At 32.3% G+C, this 23,964-nt stretch overlaps 16 protein-coding genes and 1 pseudogene across 17 annotated transcripts, besides 3 other annotated features; 7 read left to right on the top strand and 10 right to left on the bottom strand.

The window, feature by feature from the left end:
- Positions 1–11,213: part of a mobile genetic element that runs on past the window's edge.
- On the top strand, positions 943–2,214 carry TVAGG3_0148330 (phage tail repeat-like family; the record flags this gene model as incomplete). Its single annotated transcript, XM_051224543.1, has 1 exon — positions 943–2,214. The coding sequence occupies one exon, from the start codon at positions 943–945 to the stop codon at positions 2,212–2,214; it is 1,272 nt and encodes a 423-aa protein (XP_051109529.1).
- Positions 2,640–3,605, top strand: TVAGG3_0148320 (organellar and viral DNA polymerase type B; the record flags this gene model as incomplete). The annotated part of the gene is made up of 1 exon (XM_001300894.1): positions 2,640–3,605. One exon carries the CDS (start codon positions 2,640–2,642, stop codon positions 3,603–3,605), a length of 966 nt encoding a protein of 321 aa, XP_001300895.1.
- Positions 4,586–4,849, bottom strand: TVAGG3_0148310 (uncharacterized protein; the record flags this gene model as incomplete). The annotated part of the gene is made up of 1 exon (XM_001300895.1): positions 4,586–4,849. The coding sequence occupies one exon, from the start codon at positions 4,847–4,849 to the stop codon at positions 4,586–4,588; it is 264 nt and encodes an 87-aa protein (XP_001300896.1).
- TVAGG3_0148300 (integrase core domain containing protein family) lies at positions 4,871–6,385 on the bottom strand (the record flags this gene model as incomplete). Its single annotated transcript, XM_051224542.1, has 1 exon — positions 4,871–6,385. One exon carries the CDS (start codon positions 6,383–6,385, stop codon positions 4,871–4,873), a length of 1,515 nt encoding a protein of 504 aa, XP_051109528.1.
- On the bottom strand, positions 9,015–9,948 carry TVAGG3_0148290 (uncharacterized protein; the record flags this gene model as incomplete). Its single annotated transcript, XM_051224541.1, has 1 exon — positions 9,015–9,948. A coding segment is annotated over one exon (934 nt), but the record flags the coding sequence as incomplete, so codon positions are not given.
- TVAGG3_0148270 (uncharacterized protein) lies at positions 10,028–11,134 on the bottom strand (the record flags this gene model as incomplete). Its single annotated transcript, XM_051224540.1, has 1 exon — positions 10,028–11,134. The coding sequence occupies one exon, from the start codon at positions 11,132–11,134 to the stop codon at positions 10,028–10,030; it is 1,107 nt and encodes a 368-aa protein (XP_051109526.1).
- A 475-nt stretch (positions 11,214–11,688) lies between the features above and the next one.
- Positions 11,689–12,389, top strand: TVAGG3_0148250 (Chain G 40s Ribosomal Protein S6; the record flags this gene model as incomplete). Its single annotated transcript, XM_001300896.2, has 1 exon — positions 11,716–12,366. One exon carries the CDS (start codon positions 11,716–11,718, stop codon positions 12,364–12,366), a length of 651 nt encoding a protein of 216 aa, XP_001300897.1.
- A 143-nt stretch (positions 12,390–12,532) lies between these two features.
- Positions 12,533–13,143, top strand: TVAGG3_0148240 (uncharacterized protein; the record flags this gene model as incomplete). Its single annotated transcript, XM_001300897.2, has 1 exon — positions 12,533–13,123. One exon carries the CDS (start codon positions 12,533–12,535, stop codon positions 13,121–13,123), a length of 591 nt encoding a protein of 196 aa, XP_001300898.1.
- Positions 13,144–13,625: 482 nt separating this feature from the next.
- TVAGG3_0148230 (pectin lyase-like family) lies at positions 13,626–14,764 on the bottom strand (the record flags this gene model as incomplete). Its single annotated transcript, XM_001300898.1, has 1 exon — positions 13,681–14,736. The coding sequence occupies one exon, from the start codon at positions 14,734–14,736 to the stop codon at positions 13,681–13,683; it is 1,056 nt and encodes a 351-aa protein (XP_001300899.1).
- A 271-nt stretch (positions 14,765–15,035) lies between these two features.
- Positions 15,036–15,819, top strand: TVAGG3_0148220 (protein kinase protein; the record flags this gene model as incomplete). Its single annotated transcript, XM_001300899.1, has 1 exon — positions 15,263–15,667. The coding sequence occupies one exon, from the start codon at positions 15,263–15,265 to the stop codon at positions 15,665–15,667; it is 405 nt and encodes a 134-aa protein (XP_001300900.1).
- Positions 15,820–16,188: 369 nt separating this feature from the next.
- Positions 16,189–16,707: a terminal%2Cinverted (terminal inverted repeat of Maverick-1A transposon ID:TVAGG3_0148010).
- Positions 16,189–23,964: part of a mobile genetic element that runs on past the window's edge.
- TVAGG3_0148210 (uncharacterized protein) lies at positions 16,708–16,944 on the bottom strand (the record flags this gene model as incomplete). Its single annotated transcript, XM_001300901.1, has 1 exon — positions 16,708–16,944. One exon carries the CDS (start codon positions 16,942–16,944, stop codon positions 16,708–16,710), a length of 237 nt encoding a protein of 78 aa, XP_001300902.1.
- TVAGG3_0148200 lies at positions 17,524–17,944 on the bottom strand (annotated as a pseudogene). The gene has a single exon. A coding segment is annotated over exon 1 (421 nt).
- TVAGG3_0148190 (uncharacterized protein) lies at positions 18,317–19,096 on the bottom strand (the record flags this gene model as incomplete). Its single annotated transcript, XM_051224539.1, has 1 exon — positions 18,317–19,096. The coding sequence occupies one exon, from the start codon at positions 19,094–19,096 to the stop codon at positions 18,317–18,319; it is 780 nt and encodes a 259-aa protein (XP_051109525.1).
- Positions 19,600–19,872, top strand: TVAGG3_0148180 (uncharacterized protein; the record flags this gene model as incomplete). Its single annotated transcript, XM_051224538.1, has 1 exon — positions 19,600–19,872. One exon carries the CDS (start codon positions 19,600–19,602, stop codon positions 19,870–19,872), a length of 273 nt encoding a protein of 90 aa, XP_051109524.1.
- On the top strand, positions 19,897–20,754 carry TVAGG3_0148170 (uncharacterized protein; the record flags this gene model as incomplete). Its single annotated transcript, XM_051224537.1, has 1 exon — positions 19,897–20,754. One exon carries the CDS (start codon positions 19,897–19,899, stop codon positions 20,752–20,754), a length of 858 nt encoding a protein of 285 aa, XP_051109523.1.
- On the bottom strand, positions 20,864–21,439 carry TVAGG3_0148160 (organellar and viral DNA polymerase type B; the record flags this gene model as incomplete). Its single annotated transcript, XM_051224536.1, has 1 exon — positions 20,864–21,439. One exon carries the CDS (start codon positions 21,437–21,439, stop codon positions 20,864–20,866), a length of 576 nt encoding a protein of 191 aa, XP_051109522.1.
- Positions 22,675–23,554, bottom strand: TVAGG3_0148150 (organellar and viral DNA polymerase type B; the record flags this gene model as incomplete). The annotated part of the gene is made up of 1 exon (XM_051224535.1): positions 22,675–23,554. A coding segment is annotated over one exon (880 nt), but the record flags the coding sequence as incomplete, so codon positions are not given.

Here is a 23,964-nt window from a genome sequence, read left to right as displayed (position 1 = left end):
TGGGTTTGATTGAACTAAATTTGAATGAAGTGAAATATAACCCGATGATGAATATGACATTGACTCATATTTTCTGAAAACACTAAAATTTATAACATGAATGAATTTCTTATTCGTTGAATTTATGAATTCTTGAGGTAATCTTATCCTAGTTTTATTTATCACTGGAAAATAACGCTTTACCATATTTTTAATCGTAATAAAAAAATGTCAATTATCAATATTATTTCGAATAATAGCTGTGAATTAAATTTAACAGTTAGCGGAATTTATAATGTTACTCTCGTTTCTGTGAGTGGTAAATTTAATCCCATTCTTTTAGACCCTTCAGATTATATATCATTTATTAAAGATGACCAAGAAAAAACGTATGATATGTATATAAATAATGTGATCACGAAATGGGATATTAACACGATTTTAAGTTATTTAAATGAATCATTTATCATATGGTATGAAGAAAATTTTAAATCAAAACCCGATAAACTTTTTGAACTTGATGAAATAAATAACCTTATTAAATTCCCACTGAAAATTAAATTTTGTACTCCTCATTTTCGTTCATTGTTGGGGATATTAAATTTTGAAAAAGATGTTGGGGATGTTTTGTATTCTGACACTGGTTCCAATTTCATTTTAATCAAATGTGATAAAGTTAATACCCCAATGAGATTTTCACATCAAACATTAGACCCTAACTCTTACCCATCAATACAAAACATTTTATCCATCAACTTAAACATATTTTCTTTATCATATCCGTTTCAATTATCTGGGAATTCATTTATTCTTCATTCAAAAGATTTATCAAATATTAAATTTAGAATAACCGACCTATTTGATTGTGATTTAGAATTCATGAATGAAATATTATGGCAATTTCAAATAGAAAAAATAGCTGATGAGATAACGGATTAAATATTTATTTTTAAATCATAATAAATGATTAAACAACAGCAACCACAACAACTTAAGGCACAGACCATTACATACGCCACATATGCATATAATTCAAAGACGGCAGAACAAACGCAAAGGTTGAAATATGGAGATTTGGAGATAGTATTGAAAAATGACCATTTCGAATTCGTTTGCAAAGGTGGTGCAGTGATATCAAATATAAAAGAAATTTTATTTATGAATTCAAAAATTAAAGGAATAACGGATGATATAACATCAATTCCACCAGAAGAACAAAGATATTACGCATTAAATGCATTTCCTAAAGTTTTGAAGATTGGAAGATTTAATTTAAATGAGGAATTCATAAAAGGTTTCCTAAATGACATAATGAAGAAAGCAGATAAGGAATATGTGGTTAGTGCATTAATGAAGAAGGCAGATAAGGAATATGTGGATGAAAAAGATAATGAAATTATAGAAAGGGTTGAATGGTATCATGGACGGACATCGAAGATTCTTAAAACTAAAGCTGATACAGGATGGGTTTCAGAATGTTTAGACCTTAAAGCAGATAAAACTTATGTTAACGATGAGTTAGAGAAGAAAGCATATAAGAACCATACACATACAAGTTTTACAACTGTTGCTATAGAAAGTATTGAAGGAACGGTTGACGGAACTGATGGGGATGTATTATATTGTAAACCTCCTAACTTTCCACAAGGTTTAACATCGGATGACGACATAACGACAATGAGAAACATTAGATGTAAAGATGTTTATGTCATGAAGGATGAACATAATACTAAATTCACTGCTCAAGATTTATATGACAAGAAAGCAGACAAAAAAGAGCTTCAAACATTAAAGACAGAAATACTTCAAACATTATATCCTATAGGCTCTATTTATACGTCAATGAACTCAACAAATCCAGCAACAGTTCTGGGTTTCGGTACGTGGGAACAAATAGTTGACAGGTTTTTGTATTGTGCAAACTCTTCAAAGGAAACAGGAGGAAGTAAAACGATTTCAGGTGAAAATTTACCTGCACATAGTCACTACATAGATTTAAGTACATCTCAAGCGGGTTGGCATAAGCATAGATATTGGGATTGGTCAGCAATGATAAAAGGTAAAGGATATGATGTTAAAGACAACGTTAAGTTTGCTATAGATTGTTACTGGAGTAACACTGAGGGAGGAGGAAACCATACACATCGCGTTTCAGGATATACACAAACAACGGGACAAAGTAAAGATTACATGCCGCCATTTATGACTGTATTCGCATGGTATAGAGTTCAATGAATGTGCTTGACCCAAAGGTCTGGGCTTACCGAATGAACTAAATATATTTTATGTCTGTAATTAATTAGGTAATGGTTTTGGGTTATTCAATAATTGTTTATTGAGTTTTGGATGAAAGAATACGGTCGAGCCAAAAGTGGCTCAACCTCAAAACGAGCATTTTATGAGCTTATTAATGGTGTTATGAATGAATTCAAATGTATTTACATACATCCTGACCTCGTTCATTTTGTTGCTGAATTCACCAAAAATATAATTTAGGTGAAGAGGTGAGATCTCACCTGTTTTTTCACCTAATTTTTCACCCTCGCCGCTAAGCGGCTCAGATTGCTTTAGCTTTCTCGTGAATTTTCATGAATTTTCCCGAAATAAAAAATAAAGTTAGTTTTATTTTTTTTATTTTTTTTTATTTTGTATGTAAAGATATGATTTCAACAATCGGCACAACAGCAATTCAAGCCACGAACGGCGGGACTCTGTCCACAACTACAGCACCAAACTCTTTAGTCATGAATCCAACATCTATGTTAGTAGAGATGAAAAGCTTCATTCCTTCTTCATATACTTTTGAAACAGAAATCCAGAAGATAAAGCAAGAACTTTTAACAAGTAATTTAGACTGTAGTGCGAAAGATGAAACAAATGAACAGTATCTTTATGAAATGCAGGACATTATTGACCATTTACCTAAACTACCTGAAATCCAACAACAAAAACTAACTATTCCTGAATTCGACGAAATTGAAGTCAAAACAACTGACTCAGTAGAAATAAAGAAGTTCATTCGTAAGGTAAACTATGAATTCCTTGGTTTTCATTGCAACCATAAAGTTATGGACAAAGATTGCGACATGGTTTATAAGAATGTTTCTGACATATATAAATCTGAAGAATTTAAGACCTACGATAACTTTGTTTCATTAGTTGCTGAATGTGTTTGGGAAATAAGAGATAAAGATAGAAGAGGCAAAGTATGGAACGAACAACTAAGACCCGCTATGTTTGAGATGAAGAGAGCAATTGACGCCTTAGTTGTTCTAGCAGGTCAAATTTCAATGTATAACGCAAAAATGAACCCGCAATGTTCTAAATGTAAAGCAGCAATGAGGAGATATAACTACTCCGTCAAAGAGATAGAAAGAATGAGAAACGACTATGCAGATTTAAAGAAAGAAGTAGAAAACCCAGCAGAAAATAAAATGGACATGTTGACATTTCTGAACAAAAATTATCCAACTGCTGACGATTTCCTTCTATCTGACGTCAAGAAGAAATATAAAGAAACCTTCGGCATTGTTAAAACATTCGATGTACTAAAAGAAGAAATAGAAGCTACGAAATTGTTTAGGATTTCAAATATACATCGTACAATTCATGTAAAACGCTTGTGAAAAAAAGAGGTGAAAAATTAGGTGAAAAAACAGGTGAGATCTCACCTCTTCACCTAAATTATATTTTTGGTCATTTACACTCATTTACGAAGAAGTTATGACAAAGCATTTACGAAGAAGTCTTGACAAAGCATTTACGAAGAAGTTATGACAAAGCATTTACGAAGAAGTTATGACAAAGCATTTACGAAGAAGTCTTGACAAAGCATTTACGAAGAAGTTATGACAAAGCATTTACGAAGAAGTTATGACAAAGCATTTACGAAGAAGTCTTGACAAAGCATTTACGAAGAAGTTATGACAAAGTCATGAGGGTGAAAAATTAGGTGAAAAAACAGGTGAGATCTCACCTCTTCACCTAAATTATATTTTTGGTCAAAGCTTCCACGAGAGAAAAGATTCCTTATTCGCTAAGGATTCCAAAAATGAAAAAATCATTGATTTTGGCTGAGAAAAAACAGCAAAACCCTTCTTCCACGGGAACAAAGAAATAAAGAAGAAATAAAGAAGAAATAAAGTAAATTTTTTATTTATTCCCGTGGAAGATAGAACACTTTTATGACACTTTTTATTCACGACAAACAAGACAAACAAAGAAAATAAGAAAATACGGCGCTGTCGCGGTTCGAACCACAGACTCTGACCCCTCCATAACACCACCTTAGACCACTGTGCTACGTAGCCTGTCGACATAAGATTTTATAAATTGCATATTTGACGTAAATTTATTTCCCAGTTATTCAAAAATAATTAATTATTGAATAACCTAAAAACATTAACGATAAAATAAGTGATAACAAATTTTTATTTTTATCATAAATGAATACCCCACAAGCTCAAAATTTACCACGAATCATAACAAGGGAGGAAATGATAAAAATGATGCAAGAACATGTTAAAAATAACAAACCACTAAAATTGAGAAAATGTGGTTATGCAGTAATGATGGAAAGAGAGACGTTGTCGAAGAGGAATAAAAATTAAATTTGGATTGAGTTTAAAAATTCATCTTTATTAAATTCATCTCTTCCAATCAATTTATTTATTCTATTAAATTCTTTTATTTTTGCTTCACTCAGTTTAATGATTGAACGGTAAGTTTCTAATTTTTCGATTATTTCTTTATCGTTTTCAACCCCACCACATTGCGACTTCTTTTTGTAATAGCATATTTTTGATTTAATTCTGTTTAGTTTCTTTTTATATTCATCGTCTGGACTCTTGACTGCTTCGTTGTCACTCATTTTCTTACGAAATAAAAAAAATTAAATATTATTTAAATATAATGGAGTAATAAAATAAATCGGAATTTCTATTAATTTATTGTCAACTTCAACTAATGCATTGCCGTTAATATATCTAACAAATTCAGCTATTGTGTCAAATCTTCGTCTTCTTTTTGTCATTGATTTATCAGTTTTTCCATAATCGAGATGAATCAAAACTTTATCCCCTTGTTTAAAATTCATGAGCCCCGAATTAATTTGTTCACGTTTAACATCATTTAACTTTTCCATTTGCTTTCTAATATATTCCCATTCTTTTGAAATATCATTTTTCATTTCCACCGGTTTCATGTTTATAGTTCTATGCCATGTATTATTGTAATAATATACTAACTGCTGTATGATGGAGTCATGATTTCCATCCCAGTATATCTGACCGTTAACCCCTAACGCATCTCTAAGAGTTCTCATTACCGCATCAACTATTTTATTATGAAACGTATATGGAGAGGATGAAAAGTAAAAATTAATTTGTGGGAAATAATGAGCCATAGCTGCCTGAAATCCTTTATCACCATCACCCCTGATATTATCTACTCTTTCATGATCTAGTAAGTATTGTATAGCTCTTCTTGTTTCCTGTTCTGTTTTCCCTTTCACCGGAATGCAATATAAATATCTGGTGTTAATGTTAATGGTAAATAAATAAGTAACGTTTCCTTTTGAATATTCCAGATGATCAATTTCGTATGAATATGGATATGGAGCAAATGAAGGGCGACTAAATTTTTCCTTTAACGGTTGAATTTTTGGGTCAATTGGTTTATTTAATATCTTGAAATCCTTTTTAAAATCTTTTTGCTTCTTTAATGTTTGAAATGGATATAATAAAGTGAATGATGAAGGATTAACTGAAGGAGGAGGTACTACTGTCGTTGGAGGTTTTGGTGTTGCAAGTGGTTTAATTTTATCTGCTTTGATTTTGGAATTCATTCCTTCCTTCATTAATTCTGGATGTATTCTATTCATTTGTTTTAAATATGCTGTATATAAAGGTTTGATATACTTTCCCGCTTCGAGTTTATGTTGAAGGATGAATTCCAAAAGTTGATCTTCATTTAAAAGTCGGGCTGAATATGGTTTAACTAATGAATCATAAATTAAAGCTTGTGCATCATTTATGGTCTGAAGGACCTGGGCGTTTTGTTCCTTTGGCTTTGGTTTTTGTGGCTCGGGATTATATAAATTATATAATCCATCAATATCTTCTTCTGTTAATACTTTATTTTTGAAATCTTTCAACTGTTTAAGTTGTGATTTAGTTTTTCCCTTTGTATATTCATTATTTTTAATTTTGTCTTTAATTTTAGAAATTATTTTATCATGATATTTCAAAATTTCATTTTTATAATATGGATAATAATAATAATCCATATCATCACCCGTTATATTTTTATTATATTTTTGGAGATATGCTTTTAAATCATAATAATCAAGAAAATTTTGATAAAATACTAAATCATCAATTAAAATTTTTAAATCTGTGTTATCCATTTATATAAAAATAAAATAAATGTTTTAAGGGTGCCCACCTCTTTGTCTCTTCTGTGGTATTTCATTAAAAATAAAAAATAAATTGTATTAAATAAATGGCATACAACATCCATTTTCACAACATACAGCCTTAGTGTGTGCTCCTGTTAATGCAGTCTTACCGATTGTTAAGCGAGTCATTGACCCATTTTTAAGTTGTAAATTAATATTCTGACCATCAAATATCACTTTATCATTTATTATATCCAAATAATTTTTAGGTGTTAATTGTTTATTTTGTCGTAAACTAACACCTTTCATTTTTTGTGCAATCTTTTTAAAATCACTTCCATCAATTGAACCGTTGAATGATGTATAACACTTAGGCATAAAGCAACCATGTTATCACCTTGTTTCTCAATTGCTAAACCCAATAACTTTTTCTCATGTGCTTTTTCTTCAGCTTTATTCTTTAATTTAGGTTTAAATTTCTCATCAAAACAGAAGAAATCAAATGGTGCGAATTTGAAAATGTTTTTATCATAAAATTGTTTATCGGTAACAATTGCTTGAAATGCTTGAGTGTTAGGAAGATTTGGGTCACCAGCAATAGCCCAATAAGATGAATCAGTATCACCTTCAATGAAATGAAAACGATTAACATTCATGCATTTATACATAAAATCATAAATGAAAACCAAATACCAGTATTTAGCATTATCTAAAGTGAAGAATGCCTCTTGTAAACATGTATCACATCTATAAAATCTATCTTTAAGCATCACTTGATACGTATCTTCACCTATTTCTCTTATGTTTTTAAACTTATTTGACATACATGCAACGCGTGCCTTCTGTGCATTCATTATTTTAGTCTTTGCGTAATTTTGTGTATTCATTGCATCGTAACCATATGATCCATTAAGTGAAATCTTGCAAAATAAACTTTTTCCTTTATTTCCTTCTAATTCAGCCTTTTGTCTTTCGTTCATAAATTCGTTCGCAAATTCATTAAAACAAGTATTTTTCGTAAATGTTAAAATTGATTGAATGTCATCAATGATAAAATGAAATCTGTCGATTAGATACCAAAGATAATAAGAAGAAAATGGTTGATATTGGTTGTGTGTTGATGCTAACTGAGTTAATTTCCTCTGTTTCTGGTCAACTGGTAGATTGTTTGATTTCATGTAATTATACATAAAACTGCCAATTGTTTTTTCATCTGTGATAATATCTAAGTTTCTTATTATCGGTAAAAAGTTTATGTAATCATTAATGTATTTTTCATCAATGTGACCCTTTACTTCAGCCACGAATAAAGTATTTTTCTTTCTAATAATTCCCAGTGCTTTTGCTTTCTTTGTTGCTGTATCACAAATGATAACACCATTCAATCTTCCCGGCATATACATTTTATGGTCAGTATATTGAATGAAATCATGAGGATTAGATGAAAATGATGAAGGATATAATGAATTAAAATCAACACCAACGAAATGAGTCATAATGTTGGTGGTGTCCTCATTTGATACAGTTTTAGTTTCTGGACTATATGAAAGTTTATTAATGTGCGTGATTCCTTTAAGATTTACTCTATGTTGAACATTTGATAGACCACCAGTAATTCCATTACGGAGAATGTGATAAGCTTCAACTGAATCTAAAGTCATTGGTAAATTATTTTTTAATGCATAATTTCTTAAATTGATTCTTAAACGTTGAACATCTTCATCTTTATTTGATTTTACGACATTGCAATAACAACACATTAACTGACAATTTTCTTTGGTATGTGGTTTTTCATTATCGATTCTATCTAATGTTGGTTTATTTGCATATGTAAACGCTTTACCACACATTTTGCATTTAGATGAAAGGATTAAATCGTGATAGTATTGAAAATCATCCATTGAAACATTGTTTTTAGTATCCCTTTCTGCTTTTTCATCTTGTTTCTTATATGATTCAATTTTATATTTCCAATACTTTTTTGTTAATTCAAAACTTGATTCCACATTTTCTTCTTCTGGATATGTTTCGTTAGGATTGAAGTTCTTATATGCTAACGCGTAACGAATCATTGATGCATTCGATGATAAAGAAAGATTATGAAGCATGTCAATTTTATAAACAAATGTTTCTTCAATAATTTTATCAATTGGGTCAATCATAATTTCAACGTCTTTATTGCAATAATGAATAAAATATTCTAATCTATTCTCAAAATTTTTAGCATCATTGAGATATATTTGATAATCACTATCGGATATTGTTTCTTGTGTTAATGCTGAATAAAATGAATCTTGAGTGAATGGTTCCTTTTTATATAATTCATCTTCGTAATTCTCCCATGTGATGAATTGATAAGGGAAAAAGGATTTAACACGTGATTTATTGTTTCCGAAATCTTGAGTGAATTGGTCTAATGTTCCACCCGCTATATAATTTCTGATGTCAATAAATCTCAATTCATATGGACAGTTTGTTTTCTTTACAATGATTTGCTTAAATTGTGAAGAAGAACCCAGCATTGATTTTATCTTCCATTTTGCAGTATTTAAATCACGAAGAATTAAATTTAAATCAAACTTTCCCGAATTAAAACCTATGATATTCACTTTATTGAATTCCTCATCTAGAAGTTCTTTAAATGCTTCCTTTTGTTTCTCATTTAATGTTTGCGGCTTCATTAATTCTTCATATTGTTCAATATTTGATTTAGCAACTAATGAACAGGTTGAAAATAAAAACTCAATCCAATCAGAAATAAAAGAATCACTTGATGTTAAGCAAAAATTCCTCGTATATGTTTTATCACGGTCTACGACCTCACCGCTTTGCGGCTTTATTTTGACAGTTGATGATACCATAAATGGTTTTAAGTAAGCGTTCAAAGTTGCACATTCAGAAAGTTGAAGTTCTTCTTTAGTCTCTAATGTTTCAAAGTCAAAAGTAATATAATATCTTGTTGGTTTATAATATTCCTGCAAATTATGTGCTAATAGCCATTGATATATCTTCTGTTTCGTAATATGTGGTGCATATGGTTGTTGTGTGTTTTGCAATTGAACGTCTTGAATTAATCTTCCATTATTTTCTTTACATTTCTCACAATGTTTTAAAAATCTTCTTTGGTTTTTCCTTTCTGGATCATCACGGATAGAATATACTTCTTCTTTGCAAAAGGGGCAAACTTTATAGCCGGTGAGTGCTTCAACGTCTGTTATTCTGTCAGCGTGAAGTTTTCCACATGGACTCTGTGTTAATAAAATATTTACTGTTTCAAATTCTGGATCTATCATTATTGATTCCACTAATGGAAAGTCTACCTTGTTAATGTCTACGTCTTCTGGTTGAGGGTCACAATAATAAAAATCAATATTAACGTTTAACATTCTTGCTAACCTCTCACTTTCTGATGAAATGTCAAACCCTTCATATGCATCTATTGCTTCATTTAAATAGCTTCTACGAGTTTTAGGATTAACACCATCAGGAATGTTATAGAAGCGTTTAAATAACCTTCTACCTTCTGCTCTTATTTGATTATCATTCATTTTAGCTGTTCCATTTTTATTCATTTATGTAAGAATAAAAATTAAAAAATAAATAAAAATAAAGTTTATTTTTTTTAAAGTCCGAGACTCAGAGAGTCCAGGGCTAAAGTCCATAAAATGAATTAAGAACACATAAATTTTTATCATCTGCGACGTGACGAATACATTTTAATTTACTCAAGAATGCGTACCCTGATACATTAAATCTAATTCCTGTCTTATTTAATTTCACAACTTTGAAAAGGAATGTATGAATAGCTATAAAATGATGAGAAGATGTTTTATGGGTTGCTTCCATTTTTTCTGAAATAAATGAATAAATATAATGTTTATAAGTTTTCATATCTTTTATATTCTTAATAACGAATGGTATAGACCTTTCAACTTCGTCTTCCTTCGGTGCTGTTCTTTCATATGAAACATTATTGGTATCTTCAATAATGAAACCACAATCGCATAAAATTTTATATGTACCAATTGTTTCTTTTGATATTTTATCTAACAAATCAAAAACTTTATCAACACCTGTACATTTATTTAAATAATAATTTGTGTAAATATCATGGTCTTCTTTCTTAATCGTATTTGTTGCATATGTTACATTTTTCAGTGCTTTTTTGAATTTTTCAGAATCAAGAGGAGGTGAAAGTAATATACATGGATAATCTCCATCGTCAATAAACTGAAGCTTATGTTTATGAATAAATTTTGTGCCTTCTTCTGAAAGTGTTTCGTCAATATCACCATCTAATAAATTTTTAGTAGATTCCAAAAAGTAATTTTTATATCTTTCTTCATGAGATTTCTGTACTTCTGATTCTGAAGCTGGGATATTCATTAAACCCTCTACTTCATTTTCATTATATTTTTCAACTTCTCTTAATTCCTTAATTTTTTCATCTATTTCATCTCTTATTTTTTCCAGTCTTTCAATTTCATTGTATTCATCATCTTTAATTCGTTCTTCATAATATTCAGGGAAAACATCAGGTTCTTTAGGTTTTTCTTCTTTAGATGTGGGATATAAGAAATTTATAACATCATCTTTATTCATTTTTCCATCATAATCTAAATCATTTAATAACTCGGCAAATTTTTGACAATTTCTTAAATAATATTTATTAACTTCATAACCCGCCTCCTCTAATATATCCTTTATTTCCTCGTTTGTGAATCCTAATTTTTTAACGTTGTTAGTTTTGACGCTCATTTCATACAAAATAAAAAAATAAAATAATAAACATAACTAAGTTTTAATTTTTCGTAAGACATGAATTTCTAATTTCTTTTACTCGTTTATGACTCCATTGATTCCATTCAGGATTTAAACAATGTTTAATTAATCGCGGAATATCTGACATCATCTATATATAGCTTCTTTTATAAAAGATAAAAAAATAAATTATTTTAAAATTAATGTTAATTTTTTAATGTGTTTATAAATAAATATATTTTAATGCATCGTCTATATATAGATGTAACAAAAAAAGTCACTAAACCCGTCCACATATACTACTGAAATTAATCAAATTAGATCTTAAAAAGACATCTTAAAAATGGTAAGCCATTATGCTACAAATTTAAATGAGCCAATTGGAAATTCTCAAAACTCTTATTGATTTCAAAATTTAAATCAATCTTGATCAAAATCCAAATATTTCTTCTCATCTCATAGTAGAAATAGTTTTTCTATTATTAAATCTGATCAAAAAATTTTAGGCTCTTAAAAAGTGACATCTGGTCCAACGAAAATTGAGAGGGTTCGTTTGATTTTTACGGCCTTTCTTTTCGATGAGAATTACACTTGCTTATCCAGAAAACGGCACACAAGTTGTTGTCGATATTGATGATCCAGCTGCCCTCAACGCTCTCTATGAGAAGCGTGTTGGCCAAGATATCGAAGGCGAGAAGCTCGGCGGCCAATTCAAGGGCTACCTCTTCCGCATCGGTGGTGGCTTCGATAAGCAGGGTTTCCCAATGAAGCAAGGTGTTATCACACCACGTCGTATCCGCCTTCTCCTTAAGACAGGTGCATCCTGCTACCGCCCACGTAAGGATGGTGAGCGCAAGCGCAAGACAGTCCGTGGCTGCATCATTTCCGATGAAATCTCCGCCCTCCACTGCGTTGTTCTCCAGAAGGGTGAGAAGGAAATCGATGGCCTTACAACAACAGTTGTTCCACGCCGCTTCGGTCCAAAGCGCGCCTCCACACTCCGCGCCATGTTCGGCATCACAGATTCCAAGTTCGATGCTTCCAAGCTCGTTCTTAAGCGCGAAGTCAAGCCAGGCAAATTCACATCTCCAAAGGTCCAGCGCCTCATCACAGCTCGCCGTGTTGCCCGCAAGAACCGTATGCTCAAGGAGCGTAAGGAGAAGCGTGAGGCTACAAAGAAGAAGGCTGAGCAATACCAGGCTCTCCTCAAGCAGCAGCAGAAGCAGTAAAATACAAATATTCTGATTACAAATAATATACATGTTTTCCAAATTTTTGAAATTGAATTTTTATTTTGAGGACAAAATTTCATTTTTTATTAATCATCTACGCTTTTACCCCTTGTTCTAACATCAACCGGCTTAATATTGCAATATGAATTTTCATTTTTATATTATGTCTGAACATAATGCGAGTGTTTCAAATTCACCATCACATTCTCAACGTTCTTCAAGAGAAGTATCACCTGTAAATTATCCACTCCTTTTGTTTCAACAAGCACAAGTTCGCGAAATAAAGAAGAGAAAATTTATCAAATGGATTATTGCAATTTTATTAATATTCCTATCATTTGTTTTAACTCAAGTTAATATAAATTACTGTACAGGTCCTTATTCTGCTGTTTGCACTCCATGTCCAAAACACGGAAAATGTACGCGCAAAGAGTTCGAATGCAAAGAACCATATAAGAAAATTTCAAAAGGGTGTTATAATACAACATCAACAGTTGATACAATTCGTGAATTAAGTATAGATGTTGAAAATGTAATTTTAAATAAGCAAATCTGGTCACTTTCAAAGTTGAAAAAGCAATTTCCAAACCATTCATACCAAGATCTGAAAGCAGCTATTAAATTTAATAACAGATTTACGATAATGTTACGTTATATTTTCCCTCTTGTTCAATTACCAAGGGAATTAACTTACTTCCTCGTAGGAATTTTGATCCCTACGTTTATATTCTTATTTTTCTTTTATTATTTCTGAACATTATTTTGTACCGATAATTATCATGAAAACTCATATTAGGATAGAGCATAACGTTGTTTCAAATCAAATAACATAATTTTTTTCTTATATTTTGTTTTTATTACTAAAATCTTTAGATTTCTTAGATACACAACTTTTCCTAAAACAAGACATTACATCAAAACAAACCAAAATCCAATATCAATGGATATCACTTGATATTTACATATAATAAATTTTGGGGTATCATAACATTTTGTACATATCAAGTGATAATATGGATTCTTGAATATATTTTAGCTTAATTATCAGATGATTGACAAGAATCGATGAGGATGGGAGTCCTAGTAAAGTCTTCGAATACATATCTCTGAATTAGACGAGTGTAATCATCCCTTGGAGTTTACATAACAAATTAAAAGAATTAAGGGTGCAATTACCCCCATCTAACTTTAATTCAAAATTTCTTTCTGATATTAGTGAATAACATAAACGAATATAAGTAAAAAGAGTCATATTTTGCAAAACTTATCAAAAAAAAATATTTTATTAAAAGTATTCCGAACGAATATATTTTAAAGTTCAATACCAACATTAGGACCAACATCAACATCAATATCATACTTTGGATTTGGCTCAAGAGGAGCGTAATCATCCCTTGGAGGCTCGTATTCGAGCTGTTTTGTGCATTGGCTCTTAAATTCATTATTTACGAGCTTGTTGTTGGACTGGTTTTGAACGTATTCAGAGGACTCATCGCCACTGAAGCAATTATTCTCTAATAACATGTCAGAAAGATAGGTATAAACTGCTGTTCCGTTTTCCCTAGCTGTATTGCTGATGAAAACGCAATCCTTGATATCAGATGCCAAATCAGAAATAGAAAGACGTGTATAAATGGCGCCGCCGTTAATTCTTGCTGTATTACGGATAAATTTGCAACCTCTGATCGTCAATGTTGCAGATGCTGCGTAAATGGCACCACCACGGCTGCCAAAGTTGTCTGTAAATTGGCAATTGTTAAGAATAACATCGCAATCTGAGAAGAAGCAGGATTCAGACTTCGTAAACTTGCAATCGTTGCACTCGATCATAGCTTCTTTAACGGCTTTGATTGGACGCTTGCGGTTGCTTGTAAATAAACAATTATCGAATTGAAATGTTCCGCCATTAACATCGATAATGTCGTCATTGTTTTCTGTAAATGTGCACTCCTTGAAGTTAATGAGTGGCCATTGATTTTCTGTCATTGTACGTGTTAAAACTTTCTTTTCGAAATGAGTAAACGTGAAACCAACAAATCTGGCCCAGCAATAACGAGATGCTGAGTGAATATCGAAGAGTTGCTCACCTGCCATGAAACGGCCGTTGATTTCTGTTTTTCCGCTTTCAGAAATGAAGGTTACATTCATAAACATAGCTGTATGGAGTAAGTCTGAGAATGCTGATGGGTAACTTGTAATTTCAATCTTATCCTGATCGAAAAATACTGTATCTCCATTTCTTAATGTGTGAGAAGCAGTGTCAAAATCGCAAGCACTCGATATACAATCACCGAGACCGGATTCTTTGACATGAAGTGTTCTCAAATCACGAGAGAAACACTGGGAAAAGAGAACGAAACCAAACATTGACGGTTTTGTCAATTTTCGATTTATATGTTTATTTTTCTCCAATATGGGAGGATAAGATAAAAGAATGAGTTTGAAAAAATATATGAAATAAATTTTGGAACTCTAGTTGCTTATATCTAAATAGATTAGAGGCCATAATTTTTAAATTATTATTCCTCAATATGAAATATGAAAGGTTTATCTATAATATATATATGTAATGATCTTTCAGTTTTGATAGTAATCATTACATTAACAAAATGTCTATAAAATTGAGTTTTGTAAAATATTTTTTTTTTCATTTCCATATGTGTAATCTTGCTACTCACTAGATTCAGAACAAAAACATATTTTTATAAACAGATTTAGCAGAGAAATGATTAGATTATACAATCAAGGATGATTTCTCAATAAAGATTTGCTTATTTAACAAATAAAGAAAAATACATATATGCAAAACGTCAAACTCGTTTTTTACTATACATTGACATAGAGAAATTCAATGGTTGTATAATCTTATTGTATTTTTCGGTCAATATTATTTATGCTTCACGACATTCACCCAAATAAATTCAGTGAATTGCGAAGTACCTATAAATACCACATCGATTCGTATACTGCATTGTATAAGCTAAGAACGGAAAAGGAAGAAGAAATAAACTCAATTTACAAAATGACCAAAACAAAATTGATTGATTCAAATAATTGTCTTCCGACAAATGTAATAAGAGACATTTTACATATCATTCCATATAATAATCGCTATACAAAGTCATATTTATCTCTTGCCAAACTCATATCAGATGATTACAATGTCACAGAGATCAGCAATGTTGAATCTATTTTAAACTTCCTGTTTTGGAAAGAATATGGAATTAAATTAGACAATTCTGATGATTTTGAAGAGTTTAACTCCAAAAATATCAAACACCAGATTCTGAATGCATGAATTATGCAATATTTTCACACAATATTGATTTTGTTGCTTTCTTAATGAATGAATACAATATAAAGATTGAATTAAAGTGTTGTGGAGAGCATAATATAGGGTGTCCAAAGGTGCGTTTAGCACAGCGCTCTATATGAGACTATTAAAGGAGATATATGCTGATTATAAATATATAATAAAAAATATGAATATATGTATATGATGAGTATGTTGTATTTTGGCGCCATGCCGGGATATAAAATGAATTTTGAGACAAGAGGCGGTTTCGCAGTTAGTATACCTAAGTCGTGTACAGAGGCACTGCGCGCCTCCATACACCACTTAGCTGTTTTGACACTTTACAAAACTGGTAACGTATATTTTACAATACAACCACAACACCAACTTAACCTTAAATATTTACAAAACCGTCTGACACATAAACGACTTCACTAATGAATTCACTAATGAATTCACTAATGAATTCACTAACGACTTCACTAACGACTTCACTAATGAAAAAATAAACGTTTTCACAAACGACTTCACTAATGTAAAAAATAAACGTTCTCACTTACAAAAGTATTGCAACTCCTCCCATTGCTGTGCTTCACACAATAGTTCATATTCTTCAGTATCGCTGCTGTCGCTCCAATCGTCAGAGTCAAAGTCACTGTCAAAATAAATGTTAGTAAGTTTTGACAAAGCTAATGAAACACGTTTACCGTTTGTATCGTATGCTTGTATAAACTTTCCATTCTTCATTCCTTCATAAACGCTCAAACTAACTTTACCCTTTCTCCCTCGTATCTGATAGAATGTATTTTCACGAGGAACGAAGAACAAATTCTTGAACTCATGACCGTTGTAGTTTGTTATCTCAATAGTTTTCGTCATTTATATAAAAATAAACTTAAAAATAATTTTAAAAATAAACTTAAAAATTAATGATATCACCACTCCCACACGTATGAAAACATAGCGCAAAAATAAATTTAGGGTAGAAGGGTAGATCTAACCTCATTTCTACCCTCATTTCTAACCTTGTTGAATTCATTGCTTTATAACTCTCTTCCTTTCTCCAACTCTTCTAACTTCTTCCTAAGTTCAGCAATGTTGTCCTCATGAAGTTTAATCTTCCTTAATATACCTTCTCTATCTAATGGTTGCTTTATCTTTCTAAACTGAACTCTACCATCCTTCATAGTATGAATGTAAAAACCTTCTGGAATAGTTCCTGATTTAATGTATTCTACCAAAAACTTTTGTTTCATTGCTTCAGTGACTTTAGTCGTCATTTCAATCAAATAAAAATTTTAATATTAAATAAAATAACGTTATTTTTTTCAGTAAGGAAACGCAGAGTTTTACGATTTATTTGAGGAGTAGGTTCTGGTTTAAATGTTGGAGTCGTTTAGGAGTTGACTTTTGAATAGGAGTTTGTACTTCCATAGGTTCAGGAGTCATTGAAGGTTTTGCTTGTGAAGGCGTTGGTTTTGACGTTGGTTTTGGCGAAGGCGTTGTTTTGACGTTGGTTTTGCTTGTGAAGGTGTTGGAGTTTGTTTAACTTCAGCTACTTCAGTATTATTTACAACATTTGCTTTATTTCTTTTCAACATCATAACTGCTCCTGCTGTAGCTAGCAAACCTAGTGGGAGACCATATTTTATATAAGGACTTGACCAAATGCTATTTTTGACAGGAGCTGGTGGAACACCTAACCTTGGTGAGACTGCTCTTTGCCATTGTGCAGCTCGTAAGAAATATTCAATAGGTGCTCCATAATCGTTTGGTAAAGTTTGTTTCATAGATGGTGAAGGTTCACGAGAGCTTGATGAAGAACTCATTTATAAGCTTTAAAAATAAACGTTCATCCTTTATTCCTCACTGTCGTCCGTGGCTAAGTTATAGTCATCTAATCTTATTATGGGATGCCTGACGTCTTACCTGAATGGCAAAGCAACAATCCCTCATAAATCCAATAAGTGGCTTTGGTACGTTTTCAGTTGCTAGTTCAATAGGTCCTTTAACAGACAATTTGTATGTTATTGGAGCAGTAGATGTTTGACCTTGCTGGAAGCAAAAGTCCACTTCTGTTGGAAAACCACATAAGAAATGTGTGTTGTCATAGCTATCCCATTTATGTTCCACACTACCATCATCCACCAATGACCTCATAACATCTTCATTAAATCCAATCATATCATTGTTTGTATTGCAAGCGTTCGCAACCATTTCATAAAATACAGGTCCATATGATTTTTCAGGTTCTGCAGGCATATTTCCATAAGCTCCCATGGAAAGCTGAAGATATTTAAACTTAGGGTTCTCAAAATTAACATAATAGTTGTCTTTCTTTCTAAATAGTGCCCAAATACTTTTAACATTAATAGGCGTATAAGCTGCTGTAAATGTTGCACTTGAACTATCTGTATTCTTTGAGAATGAACCGTCCATAGGAATCCAATCCATAACTTTAACAGGAAAACATAAAGCCTCGTTTGTATAATGTTCTACAAGTTCTGTATAAATGTTAGGGTCTAAAGAGAATGACTTTGGATGAATGAAACATTCATTAAAATCCATCTTTGTTCGAAATAGTTGCTGGTTACAGTTGTAATAGTAACTGTTCCACTAGCTTCTACTGCCTTCGTTATCATAGTGAATGGTTCATTCCATGGAACAAAATTTATTTGTCGGTGGATTTGAATCTGAAGCAAATGCAACTTTAAGAGTTGGATTGAAAGCAATGATATCATTTACAGATATAGATGTGCATTGTAAGGCGTCGCTACTGAACTTTACTTTAAGCTGAATGTTTCCTGCAAAAGCTGGAATAAATCGAATAGCTTCTAATGGAAGGAATCTTCTAACAGGAATTCTTAAACGAAGCTTAAAATCAAATGATTTTCCTGCTGTAATTGGACCACTAACAATTTGTCCTGTTCTGCATGTTCCCGAATGACTCCATACATCTTCATGTCGAGTCTTTGAGAAAACATCTACTTTCTTTATTTGTTCGGTAGTTTGTGAGTTTGAAGTTATATATGCTTCTTCTCTTGCGTTGTCTTGAGAATATACGATACGACCATTTGCAAGGATTTGATATCCAGCAACTGCATAGAAAGCGTCATCGAAACCAATCCAAAATCCTGGTGGGTTTGTTTTATTGGAACCTGAACCAATTTCTTTATCTACAATAAATTGACCTTCCATTTTATACGTAATGAATGTATTGTAAAGGTCCAACATATTTTCACCAGGAGGTGAGAGATTGAATGTTACCCATGTGTTATCTTTAGCAGTTCCAGGTTGTGATGGAATCTTTGCGTCAGAATATTTTCTATTAGTGTCACCAATTTGAACTGCATTGTCTATGATATCGAAATATGAGCGAATCTGATGAATATGCTCTGCTGGAGTAAATTCGTTTAACTGTTCGTTCTGCATGTATTTACTTCGGATAAAAATATCTATTTACTTCATTATTCTCACTCTTCTTCTTGGCATTCGTGGTGGAAGTTGTTTCTTGACATTTTCAATGAACTGTACATTCTCTTTTGTCTCAACTTCTTTCACTGGTGGTCAGGGTTCTTTGACTCGGTTTGTTTTTCAATGAAATTCACGAACTTTGCAATAAGCTCTTGGTTCGTTATTGAAAGTACATCTGGCTTCTTTTCTTCTGGTTCTTTTTGCTCAGTTTGAACAGAAGGTTTTATATGGGCTTCGTGGACTTCACCCTTGCCATGCACCTTAATGTTGTCGCTTTCTGCATTCGCTAATGGAACCTTTCTTTTTCTTACGTATATTTTACCATCTTTACTCTGACTTACGTAATAGAAAGGATGTTGTATTCCTCTTGCGTCATTTAATATAATAGACTCTCGCTCTGATTTTGACAAGCTCATTTTACATCGGTTAAAGTTTTAATTTTGTTTTTTATCTGCAGTCAAATGACTCAGACAAGTCCTACGGACAAGACCCAAGGGGTCATAGATGTTGAAGCATTGAAGAAAGAAATTCGTGAGCAAATTTTATCCGAACTGAAGGAACAAAAACAAGAACAAAAGCCAGAGAGACCAAAGAGAAAACTTAGTGAAAAACAACTTGCTGCATTAGCTGCTGGAAGACAAAAGAACCCACGTTTGCTGGCGAAGAAAGCTAGAGAAGAAGCAAAAGCAAAGGAAGAACAAAAAGCTAAAGAAGCTGAAGCAAAGAAAGAGTAAATGGTTTATTTTTATCCGAACTAAATGTATAGACAAATACCTTTATCTGTTGCGTTCAGTAGTGAAAACCCTGACGTCAAAATAAAGGGGAACAGAGTAACGTTTAAGTTTCCAACAGACTGGATTGTGAACATAAATGAAGAGAAGTACATTGGCATAACATCTATGTATATAACACGTGCTTTCAGAAAGGTTGACTTTATACTTCAAGTCGAGATAGAAAATGACGAACAGTCTTTAAGCGCCCAAAACATTCACATATACAAATACTTTAAAGACGATACAACATTGCAACAATGTATGATTTCATTTAATGAGATGTTCGAGAAAAAGTTCAACATTGAAGTACAAACTTTACAGCCTTTACGTGAGTTTCTTGCACAACTGAAAGAAGAAGGTAGTCAGCCACAACTTATAGACTTTCATTATGAATTTAATGAAAATGAAGATGGAACACATGACTGTCAGTTTGTTGTATTCTCACCATTCAATGAAGTCGCTAAAAAGAAAGAAAATCCATTACGTATAAGATTTCAAATCTCTGAACCAAGTGATGATTTCAAGAATGTTTTCAATTATGATGCAATGCTTCCGAGGAAAAATGAATTTTCAAAGATTGTAACACCTGGCATTTGGGATAGAAAGCAAGCTATATTATATTCAAACTTAAGTAAGGGAGTTGAAAATGAGTTCATTGGTCATACAAGAACTTCACCACTTCCTAACCCTAAATACTATAAATTAACTGGCTTCAATCGTGAGTTTTGGATAGACATGTTCTCCACTCATGACCATAACTGCCCAGTGTTCTTACCTCCAGACCATAAGGACTGTCTCTACATTGAAGCACAACTCTTAAACTCTACCATCGCAGTATTGTAAAATCTACGCTAGCTTTATTTTTATCACGAATGACCTCATTTCTGACAAAAATAAATGACCTCATTCATGACCTCATTCATGACCTCATTGCTGACAAAAATAAATGACCTCAGAACTTCAACTTACGAATAAAGCTTGTTTTAGTCGTTATTGAGAAGTTAAACTTTTCAGCAAAGCAAGGACTAGAAGACTTACATAAGTCAAATCCAATCTCTTGACCGTCATAAAGTGCTTTATATAACTTCATAACACTGAACTCAGAGTCTTTGTCAAATTTTCCTTGCGGAACCATTAAACCTTTATCTTCATCATAGAAACACTGAACAGAGTCAGGAAACATTTCATTAGCGGTTAAAGCAATAACATCTTGCTTCACGCCTTTCATTCTGCAGTGAAATGCAACTTCATTTAAATCATTCGTGAGTAAGTCTATGTAAGTCTTCTTTCCACAAAATATTGACTTGTATGCTAAACTTTGTTTTCCAGGTGTTATTTCTGCGAAGTCACTATGAAACTGACCAAGGTTTTTACCAATGAGAACTCTTCCATAACGTTTCTCAAACTCTTCAGCTAAACGAGGGATATCTTCATTGTAGAGATGCATACTGTCGGTATCGCTATAAAAGATGTCCATTCCTAAGTCCTCAGCAGTACAGAATACTTCACACATTATTCTCTTCGACATGAAGAATGTTAACACCAAGTGGACAGAAGTTAAAGTGTCTGCAAATGCTTTTCGTTAGCTTGAAAATAGTTTTATCTGAACCATCCAAACCTTCGAACTTCACTATATGGTTGTAGTTTCTGATGGCATATCTTATAGCATCTTTGTCATTACTATGGTTATTTTTGACTCAATAGGAGATAGAATAGTTTTGCCATAAATACTGTTCAGAATGAGCTTTATATTTTCTTGCAAAGGATTTCCTTCTTTCTTATACTTTAACCTTAACTCAAACAACTTCTTTACTTCATCTCTTATTCTAATATCTCTGTTTCCATCGTAATAGTATCCTTGCAACACTTCACATTTGACACCTTGATATTTTATGAGGTCTTGTAATGTTATATGGTCAACATACATTAAACAGCAAGTGTTTGAACTTCTGGGAACGTTAAGTTCTGGATTTAGTTCAGGGTCACAAACTATTAAAGGAAAGTGTCTATGTATTCCAATCTCTGTTATCTTAATGAGAACAAAGAAGCCAGACATAAACTTTTCACCAATGGGTTCCTTTTGGTCGTCATCGAATAAATGTCTCATGAGATACTCTGTGCTTAGCATCTCATCCTTCATAACCTTTGGAATTCCTTCTAAAGTATAAAGTCTTGCTATAGCGGATGGATATAATGAAACAGCGTCGAAGTCAGCAATGAGTTTCTTTTCGCTCTTTTGTTTCATGTTATCTGACAACATACATCTTCCACCTTGAATACAGCGTGAAATAAATTCTCTTGGTTTATTTGAGAGGTCATATAAATTTCCATTCGGGAAGTATACTCTGTTCTCAAATAATTTGTTAGCAATTGAACAAATACTAACGTAGTCATAAACGTTTAAATCAAACTCTTTCAATATGTCATTGCGGAACTTAACAAAACCTTCTCTTAAAATTCTTACATCTTGTTTGCAATAAAATGTGCTATATTTTTCTAAGTCGAAGTGGTTTTCATCTATTCTGCAACCTTTGATGGAATCTATGTTTTTCATGAATGTATCTGCATCCCGGATAAACTTACATGCTTCAGAAATGACACCAGTTCTGTTGTCATTTGCTAACAAAGTACTGCTGTAGTAGTTATATGGAAATACTTCTTTCGGTCCTGTTTGTAAGTTAAACATAGCAGGAAATAGTTTAAGCTTCTTATTTATAACACTGTAAGAGTCTTTTATAATAATTGCCCGTCCTTTATATAAACCAGTTATTTGCATTGTTCGTGAACCTTTAATGATGGGAGTTCCTTTCACTTCTGTCATGTGTCTTAAGATGAAGTTTATATCATAACTGAGGTTATGGAAATATATTAAACTCTTGTCAGGAAGTCGTTCCAAAAATTCTGTTGCACAGTTCTGACCCCATATGCTTTCACTCACTGAACCATCTTCACTGTCATAACAGATGTTAAAAGCTTTATGAAAGCCATCGGTACTGCACTCAAAGTCAGCAAAGAAAACATGCTCAGGAATGAACTTACATTTAGCTTTATTTACTTCTTTTGACTCTGCTTTCTTCTTCAGTTGTACACAATACTTTGGAGCATATGTCAAATCTTTAAATGGTGCAAGGTTCTGTTTATATAAGTCAGTCGTATATGTGAAAAGTTCTCCATAAGAAATAGGTTCAAAATATTTGCACTCCCACAATGTTTTCATAACATCCCATAACGGTGTTGTTCTATCCATGCGAACAATGTATTTACCATCTCTCTTTGTATAAATCTTCATTTGTTTCTCAATGTTCATTCCACCACACTCCTTCAAGATTTCTATATAGTTGCGAATGAAATATGTTGTCATTGGTAATCTTTCGTTTAGCATGTAGTGGTCTTCAACAAGAAGTAAGTCAATAGTTCGAGCAGTTTCACATTCTTTTGGTATATATCTCTTTATTTCATTATGTCTTGAGTCATTGAAATAACCAATGGTAACATTAAATGCTATACCTGTTGCGTCAGAAATTTCTTGTACTTTACTTTGAGGAAAGTCTCTAACACGAATGACTTCTCTCATGTGGTCAATAGTTTCTTCATCTACTCCAGCCTGAATGCAAGCATAAACGAAACAATTGTCTTCTGTCATAAGTGTTGCAGTTCTTTTGTTCAGTTCATTGAAGATTTGGTAGCGTTCAAGATTTATAGGTAATGTGCAAAGATACTTCCAGAACTGACCGCTTCTCTTCTTATAAAACTTCTTTTCACCATTATCTTTCCAAAAGCTTTCTATAAGTGCTGGGTTTCCTGTTTGCTTAAGAGCTTCCAAAATGGCTTTCTGGTCATTTGTCAGTGTGCTTTCATCTCTATATGGTCGCTTCTGTGGCTTTCCTTTCTTTACATCTGACATCGTTAAGCCTTCATATTCTGTTAAATCATACATCTTTATTTCGGTAAGATTCTTTATGTTTGTCAAGAAGAAGTCATAGTGCATTTCAACAATACCTGCAGCATTTGCTTCTATCTCTGATATAAAGTTCTCCTTCAAGAGCTGATGTA

This window comes from Trichomonas vaginalis, chromosome IV, assembly GCF_026262505.1.
Source record: "Trichomonas vaginalis G3 chromosome IV, whole genome shotgun sequence".
NCBI lineage: Eukaryota > Parabasalia > Trichomonadida > Trichomonadidae > Trichomonas > Trichomonas vaginalis.
The sequence above is the reverse complement of the archived record's forward strand: the minus strand, read 5'-3'. Positions and strand labels throughout refer to the sequence as shown.